At 36.2% G+C, this 13,429-nt stretch overlaps 1 protein-coding gene across 8 annotated transcripts in view; it reads right to left on the bottom strand.

Annotated features, from left to right (window-relative positions):
- Window positions 1-13,429, bottom strand: part of UBN2 (ubinuclein 2) — a 105,361-nt gene that overhangs the window by 57,718 nt on the left and 34,214 nt on the right. For all 8 annotated transcript variants that reach the window (XR_009454711.1, XR_009454712.1, XR_009454713.1 and 5 more), the window contains exons 6-7: window positions 12,007-12,496; window positions 3,367-3,437 (exon numbers count right to left, since the gene is read on the bottom strand). Coding sequence is in view for 2 of the 8 variants with exons in the window: in XM_059711926.1 (XP_059567909.1) it covers window positions 3,367-3,437; window positions 12,007-12,496 (561 nt within the window). In the remaining 6 variants the exon portion in view is untranslated. The remainder of the gene's footprint in view (window positions 1-3,366; window positions 3,438-12,006; window positions 12,497-13,429) is intronic.

Raw genomic sequence — 13,429 nt, 5'->3', positions numbered from 1 at the left:
CTTCCTACCACGTAAACTTCCTCTTTCTAAAAAAATCATTCTTTTTCTTTTTTTTAAAAAATATATTTTATTGATTTTTTACAGAGAGGAGGGGAGGGGGATAGAGAGTTAGAAACATTGATGAGAGAGAAACATAGATCAGCTGCCTCCTGCACACTCCCTAGTGAGGATGTGCCCGCAACCAAGGTACATGCCCTTGACCGGAATTGAACCTGGGACCCTTGAGTCCGCAGGCCGACGCTCTATCCACTGAGCCAAACCGGTTACGGAAAAAAAAAAATCATTCTTAATAAATTTAAAACACTAATAATAAGAAAAACTCAGTCCAAATGAATTCTGGAATCTACTGAATTTCCTGGAGTTTCCTCAAGTATTCCAGATATCCTACCAATATTGTCCAAATAATACAACCACTGAAAACTAACTGAAGAAATCTTAGGGAACAATAACCCAAATTCAAAATCCCAAATATCTCTTTACCTTAAAGCAAAAATTCAAAAGCCTGTTGATGTGTTAACTAATACTAGACAAGAGGTGTGTTCATCCCTCTTGTCCCTGAATAACTACTTAATTCAGGTGGGCTGGTTCTAGAGTTACCTAAATGAGATTTGGTATGGAACAGGTTAGAAATATGGTTGAAAAACTGTTTGGGATTCCTCCAATTGCAAAGCAGCCCCTCAAAAGAGTAAGGAAAAGCTGTGGCTTGTGATCAACCCTTTCACTTTGCTAACCTTCAATTCAAAGAAAGAGAAACAGACAGACAGGCAGACCAATTGGTAAGCCCATTTATATTGAGACTAGAGGCCCGGTGCACAAATTTGTGCATGCGTGGGGTCCGGCCAGCTTGCCCTGATTGGGTCAATCAGGCCAGCTAGCCGGGGGAGGAGCCTCAGGCAGTTGGCTTGCCTGCCCTGCCTCTTGGTTGAACTCCTAGTCAAGGGAAAAATTTGCATATTAGCCTTTTATTATATAGGATTCACATCACACTCACAAGCTCCTGAAAGGAGCATCTAACAATGAAGGAAGACAGATCTCACTGCCAAATATCCAATAGGATTGGTAGTACCTGCCTAAAGCATTTGTTGAGCAGAATTGTCAGGCTGAATTAGAATAATAGGCAAAGCATCAAGATTTTATTAGCAATGTCAGCTTGAAGTAAAGGAGGAAATAGGGGATAAAATCAAGGCAGCATGTTGTTAATTTTTTTATCCAGGTCAAATTCATTAGGCTAAAAGTAAAAGGATACTCTATTCCAACAAACTCATCTTTTTTCTCTCCAGCCATGGTGAAGAGGAAGCAATGGTGAGGCAGAGCCAATACACCTGAATAACTTCATGGGAATAACTAAACCAAATAATCATCTACCATATGTCCTTAGAAGATCAACTCAGTCTAGAGAAATAAGGGATGTTGGGTCAGGAAAGTGGACAAAGAGGCCAGGGTGGTATAATAAAGTGACTAAAAGAGAAAAAAATTCAACTAAACACTACGGCTTGTAGAATTGGAGGCACACTTTCTATGAAATAAAAAATAGATGGGCCCTGGCCCACTAGCTCAGTTGGTTGGAGCATCATTCCAATATACCAAAGTTGCAGGTTCCATCCCTGGTTAGGGCACATACAAGAATCAACCAATGAGTGCATGAATGGGTGGAACAACAAATCAATCTCTCCCTCTCTCTCTCAAAATTAATAAATTTTTAAAAAATTTAAGTAGATTGGCTCCAAAAAACTAGAGGATTTGTTTTAGAATAGACATGAGAGGAACTGACAGAGAAGCCAGTTAATGGAATGCTGCTATTCTGCTTATTTGAGATGTTATTTCCTGAGGATGGTCTTTTGATTCTCTCAGGGGAGCTATACTAGTAGCTGTTCCCTCTTACAGAAAAGTAAAATAAAAAAGAATTGTCTCCGTCTCAGGAAAAGGACCTGATCTAGTAAACTTAGGGCTTTCAAATGGAAAGAAAAAGAAGAGCTAGGCAGATCCCTGATTATGGAATCTGGGTCAGCTCTGATGAGAAATGTTATATTGTTTATTGAATCTGGGGTTTTACAGGAGCTAGGTAAAAGGAGCTGGTGCCAACAGGAAGCATTTGCCTTGCTTTCAGGCAAACAGAAACAACTTGAAAAGCCCTGGATTAAATAAAGAAGAACAGGAACAAAATTTCAGCATATTAGAAGTAGGATACTAGGTTGTATGTTTCATGAAATCCATGGTACTTAAAACAGTTTTAGTACTACAGCATAAGAGAAATGCAATTCATTAAAATAGTTATCAGAACCAACAAACCAATCCATCCTTTATATCTTGAGAAACTATCTTCATTATATATTTAAAAGAGAAATAATAGTATTAAAAACACTGCTTTTTTGTTTCTTTCTAAATGATGCTACTGAACTACCAACACAGTATTTTCATCAGAGAAGTAAATTTTGCTGCTTTCCCCAGAATCATTTTTTTGTTTGTTTGTTTTTGGCGTTCTGCTTGCAGTCAATTACATATCCAATTTCCAATGGTCAAAATTTATAATCCAATAGGTTTATATCTTATGAGATCACAATATTAGAATCTGCAGCTTTATTAGAATCAAACTGTGAGAGTGAAAATGATCACTACTTTAAATATAACCTATATCATATATCAGCCTTCACCCTCTCCTCCTAAATCTAACTTCTGTCTTTTCCACATTGGACTCAATCTTATCCCACAATCATGATTTCTTAATTAAACCATACTTTCCACTTGGCTTTAAGAGTTCATAATGTATTTTTCCAAAGTCTGAAAAGTAGACAGAAAATTATACCAAATTTAATATAAACAGAGCTATCACAGAATGTTTTATATAAGTTGGTAAAATATACATATAAACCTAGAGTACTATTCAACCTGTAGAGTGGTCACTTATAATATTGGAAGTTATAATATTGGAAGCTTTGATTATCGTAGGGGTCCAAAAGAACCAATACATGCAGAAGCATAATTTTGCTGAGAAACAAATGTTCATCATACATACTGGGAGGCTGAAAGGGAAGAGCTAATGTATGAGACTAGCCAGGCACTCAGTATTTGCATTTCAAAAGCCTACTATATACCTTTTATCTTTTAAAATATGTTTGTATTAATTTTAGAGAGAGAAGAAGGAAGAGGGGAGAGGAAGAGAAAGGAACATCGATCAGCTGCACCCACTGCCCCCCCACCCCACCCCATGCACCTGACTGGGGATTGAGCCTGCAACCTGGGTATCTGCCCTCACCGGAATCAAATCAGTGACCTTTCGGTTCACCGGACAACGACTAACTGAGCCACACTGGCCAGGGCGAGGCCTACTATATTTTAAGAATTTTAATCAAAGAAGAAAATACTTACTCCAGAAGAATATTATTCATATCCTGTGTAAAGAATTTTTTCCTTCCTTCTTCATCAAAAAGTTTGGCAGCCTAGAGAAACATAAGATTGACAATATAACCCCTAATAAACACATTATTTGCTTCCATATTTATTTACTAAAGAATCAGCTCTTTTGAGGATGGGGTTATAATTTTTTTCACTTTGTATTCTTAATACCCAATTTCGTACCTGGCATAAGGAGGCAATTAAAGAGTGCTGAAACTATTTTAGTATACATACCATTCTTTCCGACTATGTCTGTATTTCATTTTTTTCAATCTACCTAAATTCACAAAATTTCCATATAAGATTTTTTTAGTGTTTTGGTTGTCTTGTGTATTTTATTAATTTAAAAAAATTTTTTTTAAATATATTTTATTGATTTTTTACAGAGAGGAAGGGAGAGGGATAGAGTTAGAAACAACGATGAGAGAGAAACATCGATCAGCTGCCTCCTGCACACCCCCTACTGGGGATGTGCCCGCAACCAAGGTACATGGAATCGAACCCGGGACCCTTCAGACCGCAGGCTGATGCTCTATCCACTGCGCCAAACCAGCCAGGGCTTGTTAATTTTTGCTGTGGTCTCCAAGATAACAGAAAGCAGATGTCTCACTTTCTACAGACATTATTGTTTACAATGTGTGTCATATTCTACACTTTATACCCATTACCTTGTTAAATACTCATAGCTGGTGAAACTGGTATTAAACCCTCATTTTACAAATAAGGGACCAAAATCTTTAATAGGTTATAGGATATGCCCCCAAATCACACGGCTACTAAGTGGTGGACCTAGGACTCAGACCAGAAGCGTCGTAACTTCTCCTCTGTAACACTGCCACCCTTAGTTCTACCTAATTACATACTAACAAAGAAAACATTAGCCTAGGTATAAGCAAAAATTAATTCAATGAGCTTAAGGATAATATTTTCAGCATTATGATTGTCACCTTAACCAGCCTGACAAGAAACAAAGAGTGTACAAACCAAGACAATCTACCATAAGCAAATTTTACTGGGGAAATTACAAAGAACAGTTCATCTTGATTTCCATGAGATGTAAAAAATCAAGCCTGATCTAATAATCCGATATAGTCACATGCTGATTCTGTCAATCTACCATGCATCTGACAATTTTACATGCTGTAAATAGAAGAATGAAATCTCTGAGATGTATCTCAGCACTTCTTAGAAAGGATGCAGACTGGTGTGTGTAGGGAGTAGAAATATAGGAAGAAAGCCAGAATGAAAACTAAACTTCAAGAAAGAGAAACAAAAATGTCAAGAGGCTGAACACTGGAAGAATGTTTCAAAGTGAGAAAAGAGCAACAAGAACAAACTCCTCATCAGACAAACACAAGGATGAATTCTCATCTCCTGAAGAAAAAACACCATCTTGTATTTCAAAGAAAAAATATGGAGAATTCATAGACATCAGTAAATAAAACGAATCTTCTTACTCCTGGCATGACTATTACAGAGAAAAATTACAGTTTTTGATATCTGAAATGTGACAGTTTTACAAGATTGAAACACATTCATTACTAAGCAGTTTTGTTTATTAAATGAGAATGAATTGCATATAACACAGCAGAGGAAGTGCAAACTATGAAGCTTGATGGTCCTGCCTTTAAATCTTCACTTTGAAATATGTCTCAGCCACTTAAAAATCACATGGCCATGGCCAAATGACTTAACCTTTTGAACCTTGGAATACTACCTATCCCATACGATTGTTCGAGGGCTAGACTGACTATACAGTATGTAAAGTACACTAAGCCCAGTCAGGGCACGGTCTCCTCAATGGTAAATGGTGCCTTGTGACTGTGGGACACTGTACACTCAATACACAGTACAGGCATTTGCTAAATAAACAATAGCAATTATTATCAATTACATGTTGGAAAACCTGGGTCACATCATCAGCACTTTTTAAAACCTATAAAGCGTCTAGCGGTGGGGCAACATGGGAATAGCAAAAAGCATATACTTTGGAATCTAGACAACCTGTTTTTAAGTTCAGGTTCCACCACTTACTAGTTGGCCTTGACCAAGCTTTTAACCTATCACTTAAGTTTCTCAACCACAAAAAGAAAACAATACGCCCTAGCCAGTTTGGCTCAGTGGATAGAGCGTCGGCCTGTGGACCACAGGGTCCCCAGGTTCGATTTTGGTCAAGCGCATGTACCTTGGTTGCAGGCTCCTTCCCAGCCTGGGCCCTGGCTGGGGCTCGTGCTGGAGGCAACCAATCGATGTGTTTCTCTCACATTGATGTTTCTCTCTGTCTTTCCCTCTCTTTTGCACTCTCCCTAAAAATCAATGAAAATATTCTTGGGTGAAGATTAACAACAACAACAAAAAAACAAAAAGAAAAGAAAAAGAAAACAATACCTATACTTCATACTTGGAATAGTTGAGAAGATTAAATAAACTTTTAGATGAACAAAACTGTAGATTATACTGTGTCTTTAGTTATATGCTTAATTTCCCCAATGTTAACCAATATGCCAAATGAGGGGACAAATTCAGTAAGCAGAAAAACTTGTCTGTATTTATATAGACATCTTTAGTGCTGTTTTGTTTTTAGAACTTTTTTTTTTTTACTGGATTAAGAATGTAGTTCCTATTCGCCCTGGCTGAGTAGCTCAGTTGGGTAGAGCATCATCCTGCTATGCCAAGGTTGCATGTTTTTTTTTTTTTTTTTTTTTTTTTAAATATATTTTATTGCTTTTTTACAGAGAGGAAGGGAGAGGGACAGAGAGCCAGAAACATCAATGAGAAAGAAACATCGATCAGCTGCCTTCTGCACGCCCCCCTGGGAATGTGCCCGCAACCAAGGTACATGCCCCCGACCGGAATCGAACCTGGGACCCCTGAGTCCGCAGGCCGACGCTCTATCCACTGAGCCAAACCGGTTCTGGCCAAGGTTGCATGTTTGATTCCCAATCAGGCACATACAAGAATTAACCAATGGGCCCGACTGGCGTGGCTCAGTGGTTGAGCGTCGACCTATGAACCAGGAGGTCACAGTTCAATTCTCAGTCAGGGCACATGCTCGGGTTGCGGGCTCAATCCCCAGTGTGAGGCATGAAGGAGGCAGCCGATCAATGATTTCTCTCTCATCATTGATGTTTCTATCTCTCTCTCCCACTCCCTTCCTTTCTGAAATCAATAAAAAAAATAAAGAATTAACCAATGAATGCATAAATAACTGAAACAACAAACTGATGTTTTTCTTTCTCAAATCAATAAAAATATAAATTAAAAAAAGAAAATAAATATAAGTGGACAAAACTCATCATTAAAATTCAAAGATTGTCAAAATGGAGTAAAAACGTAGTGCTTTTAGAATTTACTTGAACTTAAACACCTATCAGGTTGAAATAGACTGTTATAGGGTGTGGGAGCAGCTGGGGAGATGTCAATGGGGGAAAAAGGAGATTTATGCAATACTTTAAACAATAAAGAGTTAAAAAAAATAGATTGCTATAGATACAGATTGGTATATATGAACCTCATGGTAACCACAAACAAAAACAACAACAAAAAATACAGAACAATAAAGAGCAAAAGACCCAAACAAAACACTAAGAAAACCAGCAAACCAAAAGGAAAGAGATCAAGACAAGTAACAGAGAATGACAAAAACAACAACAACAAACAAATAAGAATGACAATAAGTACATGCCTATCAAGAATTATTTAAATGTAAATGGCCTAAATGTTCCAATCAAAAGACTTAGGGTGGCTGAATGAATAAAAAACAAGACCCACCTATGTTCTGCTTATGAGATACTCACTATAGATAAAAAGACACACAGATTGAAACTGAAGGGATATAAAAAGATGTTACATGCAAATAGAAGGGGTAGCAATACTTATATGTGACAAAACAGACTTTAAAATAAGGACTGTAAAAGGAGACATAATGATAAATGGGTCAATGCAATAAGATACCGCAATTGTAAATATATCTATTCACCTAACACAGGAACATCTAAATACATAAAGCAGCCCTAGCCTGTTTGGCTCTGTGGATAGAGCATTGGCCAGCAGACTGAAAGGTCCCAGGTTTGATTCCAGTCAAGGGCATGTGCTCGGGTTGTGGGTTTGATTCCCAGTAGGGGGTGTGTAGGAAGCAGCCAATCAATGATTCTCTCTCATCATTGATACCTCTATCGCTCTCTCCCTCTCCTTTCCTCTCTGAAATCAATATATTTTAAAAAATAAATATATAAAGCAAATATTAATGGGCATAGAAAGAGAAATTAACAGCAATACAATATTAGTGGACTTAATACTCTTCTAACATCATTGGGCAAATCAGAGATAGAAGGTTAATATAAAATAATGACATTAAATGTCATATCAGATCAACTTAATAGACAATCCTAGAACATTTCATGCAAAAACTACAGAGTACACATTTTTTTCAAGTGCACATGGAATATTCTTCAAGACTGACCACATATTAGGCCACAAAACAAGTGTCAATTAATTCAATAATATTGAAAATAGAGAATTTTTTTCCGACCACAATGATATGAAACTAGAAATCAACTACAAAAAGAAAACTGGAAAAAACACAAACACATGTAGACTAAACAACATGCTAGTAACAACCAATGGATTAAAGAGGAAATTCAAAAATATTTTGAGATAAATGAAAATGAAAACAAAACTCCCTAAAATTTATGGGATGCAGCAAAAGCAGTTCTAAGATGGAAAGTTAATAGCTATACATACCTATCTCAAGAAAGAAAAATCCCAAATGAACAACTTAACTTTATACCAAAACTAGAAAAAGAACAAAACCCAAAATATATAGAAGAAAGGAAATAATAATGATCACAGCAGAAATATAAGAGTTAGAGACTAAAAATACATAATAGAAAAGATCAATGAAACTAAGTGCTGGTTCTTTGAAAGGATAAACAAAATCGACAAACCTTTAGCCAGATTGATTCATCAAGGAAAAAAGAGAGCCCAAATAAATAAAATCAGAAATGCAAGAGAAGAGTTTACAATCAACACCACAAAAATACAAAGGATCATTAAAGAATAGTATGAACAATTATATGCCAACAAATTGGACAATCTAGAAGAAATGGATAAATTCCTAAAAACATACATCTTTTTAAGACTGAACCAAAAAGAATCAGACTCTGAACAGACTAACTACTAGTAATGATATTGAAATAGTAATTAAAAAACACCCCAAAAAAACAAAAGTTCAGAACAGACAGCTGCACAGGTGGATTTTACCAAACATTTAAAGAAGAATTAATACCTATCCTTGAAAAAATTGAAGAGAAAGGAACTCATTCTACATGGCCAGCATTATCTTAATACCAAAATCAGACAGGCACTACAAAAACAAAAAATTGCAGGCCAATAACACTGATGAACATAAATGTAAAAATTAGCAACAAAATACTAGCAAATGAAATTCAACAATACAGTAAAAGTATTACATACAATGATCAAGTGGGATATATACCAGGAATGCAAGGATGGTTCAATATCCACAAATTAACATGATATATGAATCAACAAAACCAAGCATAAAAATGACATGATCATCTCAATAGATGCAGAAAAAGCATCTGACAAAATTTAACATCTATTTATGAAAAAAATTTCAGTAAAGTAAGTATAGAGCAAACTTAGCATAAAATAATAAAAGCTACATATGTCAAATTCATAGCTACAACTTACTCAGTGGTGAAAAGCTGGAAGCTTTTCCTCTAAAATCAGGAGCAAGACAAGAATGCCCACTCTCACCACTATTATTCAATATAGTATTGGAAGTCCTAGCTACAGCAGTCAGATAAGAAAAAGAAATATAAGGCATCCAAATTGTAAAGGAGGAAGTAAAACTGTTACTATATGCAGATGACATAATAACAAAAATCTGTCGCATTTCTATACACTAATAACGAATGATCAAGAGAAATTAAGAAAACAATCCTCTTCACAACTGCATCAAAAAATAATAAAATACTCAGGAATAAATTTAACCAAGGATGTAAAAGACCTGTACTCTGAAAATTTTTACAAACTTAAGAAATTAAAGAGGACACAAATAAATGAAAGGATATACCATGCTAATGAATTGGAAGAACTAATACCATTAAAATGTCCATACTAGTCCACCCGCTGTGGCTCACTGGTTGAGCGGTTGAGTGTCAACCCATGAATCAGGAGGTCATGGTTTGATTTCTGGTCAAGGCACATGCCCAGGTTGCAGGCTCGATCCCTACTAGGGGGCGTGCAGGAGGCAGCTGATCAATGATTTTCTCTTATCATTAATGTTTCTATCTTTCTCTCCCTCTCCCTTCCTCTCTAAATCAATAAAAAATATATTTTAACAAATTATAAATATAAACATTATCACTAATAAAGCTGAATTTATTTAAAAAAAAAAAAGAACAAAGCTGGAGATAACACATTCCCAGGTTTCAAACAACTTATAAAGCTACAATAACAAACAGTATGGTACTACCACAAAACCAGACACAAAGATCAATGAAACAATAGAGAAGCAAAAATAAGTGGTGCTAAGAAAACTGGACAGATGTGTGCAAAAGAAATTAAACTGTACCACTCCTTCATACCATATACAAAAATAAACTCAAATTGAACTAAACATTTTTTAAAAATATATTTTATTTATTTTTTACAGAGAGGAAGGGAGAGGGATAGAGAGAAACATAAATCAGCTGCCGCCTGCATACCCCTTACTAAGGATGTGCCAGCAACCAAGGTACATCCCTTTGAACGGAATCGAACCTGGGACCCTGCAGTCCGCAAGCCGATGCTCTATCCACTGAGCCAAACTGGTTAGGGCTGAACTAAACATTTTTAAAAATATATTTTTATTGATTTCAGAGAGGAAGGGAGAGGGAGAGAGAGATGAAAACATCAATGATGAAAGAAGCATTGACTGGCTGCCTCCTGCACGCCCCCTACTGGGGCCAAGCCGGCAACCCAGGCATGTGCCCTTGACCAGAATTGAACCTGGGACCCTTCAGTCTGCAGGCCGCCACTCTATCCACTGAGCCAAACTGGCTAGGGCATCATTTATTTATGTTTATTGATTTTTTTTTTCTTTTAGAGAGAGAGGGAGAAAGACAGAAACATCAACTTGTTGTTCCACTTATTTATGCATTCACTGATTGATTCTTTTATGTGCCTTGACCAGAGATCAAACTCGAGTAGCCTTGGTATATTGGGACAATGCTGTAACCAAATGAACTACCAGGCCAGGGACTGTACTAAAGATTTAAATATAAGACCTGAAATCATAAAACTTCCAGAAGAAAAGATAGGCAGTAAATTTCTACATAAGTCATAGTAATATCATTTTGGCTATGTCCTCTCAAGGAAGGGAAACAACAACAAAAATAAGCAAATGGGACTGCATCAAACTAAAAAGCTCCTGCTTTTTAGGATACCATCAAAAAAACAAAAAGACAACCTATTAAATGACAGAATATATTTGTGCAAATGACATATCCAATAAGGGGTTAATATCCAAAATATAAAGAACTCATACAACTCAAGATAAAAAAATAAACACTCGGATCAAAAAATGGGAGAGAACATGAATAGAACATTTCTCCAAGGAAGACATACAAATGGCCAACCAACATGTAAAGATGCTCGACATCACTAATCATCAGGGAAATGCAAAGCAAAACCACAATGAGATACCAAATCACACCAGTCAGAATGGCTATTATAAAAAAAGTAAAAAAATGACAAGTGTTGGTGAGGACATTGAGATAAGGGAATCCTGGGTGCACTGTTGGTGGGAGTGTAAACTGGTGTAACCCCTATGTAAAAGTATGGAGATTACGCAAAAAACTAAAAACAGAAATACCCACATCACCCAGAAATTCCACTTCTGAGTATTTATCTAAAAAAATTCAAAACACTAATTAAAAAAGATAAATGCATCCTATGTTCACTGCAGCATTATTTACAATAGCCAAGATACGGAAGCAACCTAGGTGTCCATGGAAAGAATAAAAAAGATGTGATACATATACAATGAAATATTCAACAATAAAAAAAGAATGAAATCTTGCCATTCGTGACAAAATGGATGAACCTAGAGGTTACTATGCTAAGTAAAATTAAGTCAAAGTCAAATATCATATGACTTCACTTATATGGAGAATCTAAAAAAACAAATGAACAAACAAAACAAAAACAGACTCATAAAGATCAAACTGAGGGTTGACAGAGCTGAGGGAAGTGGGGATAGGTGAAAAAGGTGAAGGTGAATATAGTCATCAATATTATAATTTTGCATAGTGATGGATGATTACTAGACTTCGTTTAGTGTGATGACATCATAAAGTATATAAATGTCAAATCACTGTATTGTAGACCTGAAACTAACATAATATTGTATACCAACTATACTTAAATAAATATAAATAAAATCAAAGGTTTATGCACACAGTCAAAAACTAAGAAGAAATTATATGTTGCTTATATGAGTATTGGGATTGTCAGTTGTTATTTTTGTCTTAAAAATACATTTATTGTTATATTTGTGCAACAAATAAAAACACACACAAAAAACAAGAGAATTATTCCACTTACTACACGGAGGTCTTCAATACGTTTTTCAAGAAGGACAGGTAAACCCTCTGGGAGTATAGGTACCACCTTGGGCATAACCTGAGAGGCGTAGGTTGGCTGGGTGGTGTTTCCATTCTCTCCCCCTGACTCAGAGAGGGGGCTACCATCAGAAGTAGCATCCAATAATCTGTCAAAGTCAATATCATCTAGTATCTTTAGGGCACTTTCAGCTTCTTGAAAGAGTTCATGTTCATTTGTGCTAACAAAAATGGGAAGGTCCGGATCAGCACTGTTCATGTTTAAGTCGGAGACATCATTCCCCAATGTTACAGCAGCGGAGGGGGGTTTATTCAAAGAGGTGCTCATTAAGTTCACTGAGACTTTAGGGTTAGATTCCTTCTCTAATGCATCCTTCTCTTTCTGAAATTTTCGTATCATGGCAGCTAGAGAAAGAGAATCTTTGTAACGTTTCTTCTTTTTTTCAGACTTGTGTGAATTCAGAGCTACAACTCTGTGAAGAAAAAAAGTAATCAGTTAGGCTACGTATGATTTTCAAGATTAAAGCCCCGGGTAAATAAGCAGGCACAGATTATCATTTGACAGGCAGGAAAGTAAATCACTTATCTATAATAATCTATAAAAATAAAAGCATAATATGCTAATTAGACTGGATGTACTTCCGGACGTCCTTTGGGACGACCTTCCAGACGAAGCCGGGGCTGCAAGGGAAGCCTGGGTGGGCAGCCAGGAGAAGGGAGGCCTACTCTTGCACAAATTTCGTGCATCAGGTCTCTAGTTAAATTATAACAATATCATCTTCATCATCATCATCTGGATTGTTGCTTATGAAAGGTAGATAAGTAAGTGAATATTAGAGTGAAGAAAATGAAAGGAATAAAGTAAAGAGAAAAAAAATGAAAGCAGCTCAGGTTTACTAAAGTATACTAAGTTTAACTTACTATTCCTTTTGGACTGTTCACATTCTTTAGCACATCTATAAAGTAGTTACCTAAACAATTAACCAAGTAAAGAAATGTACTTCTGATGAAAACAGTTGCTTTACAACCAGAGAAGCCCACCTAGTACATCTTCAAACTTGTATCCCTGGAGGCTGTGCTACCAACTGCCAAAGAAATACAAAATCCTGTGTATCAATCTGTGAGCCTTCAACCATCACCATGCTCTTTATCTAGATCCTATTCGATCTGCTACTACCTTCTGGTCATTTTTCACTTTTCATTCCAGGAACAGCTGTGTGAGGCAATCAGCTAGATAAGAAATCTTTTCTAAATTCTATGGTTTATATGTTTCTAACATGTACTTATAGAACCTAAAAGATTGTTAGAACCTTGAAGGTAGCCATGTTTCATTTACTCTTATATACACATACAACCAGAAGAGTGCCTGGTATACAATAGGTACTTAACAAATATTTACTCAATGA

Source organism: Myotis daubentonii, chromosome 10 (genome assembly GCF_963259705.1).
Source record: "Myotis daubentonii chromosome 10, mMyoDau2.1, whole genome shotgun sequence".
Lineage (NCBI taxonomy): Eukaryota > Metazoa > Chordata > Mammalia > Chiroptera > Vespertilionidae > Myotis > Myotis daubentonii.
Note: the sequence above shows the minus strand (reverse complement) of the source record. Positions and strands in the feature narration are given on the sequence as shown.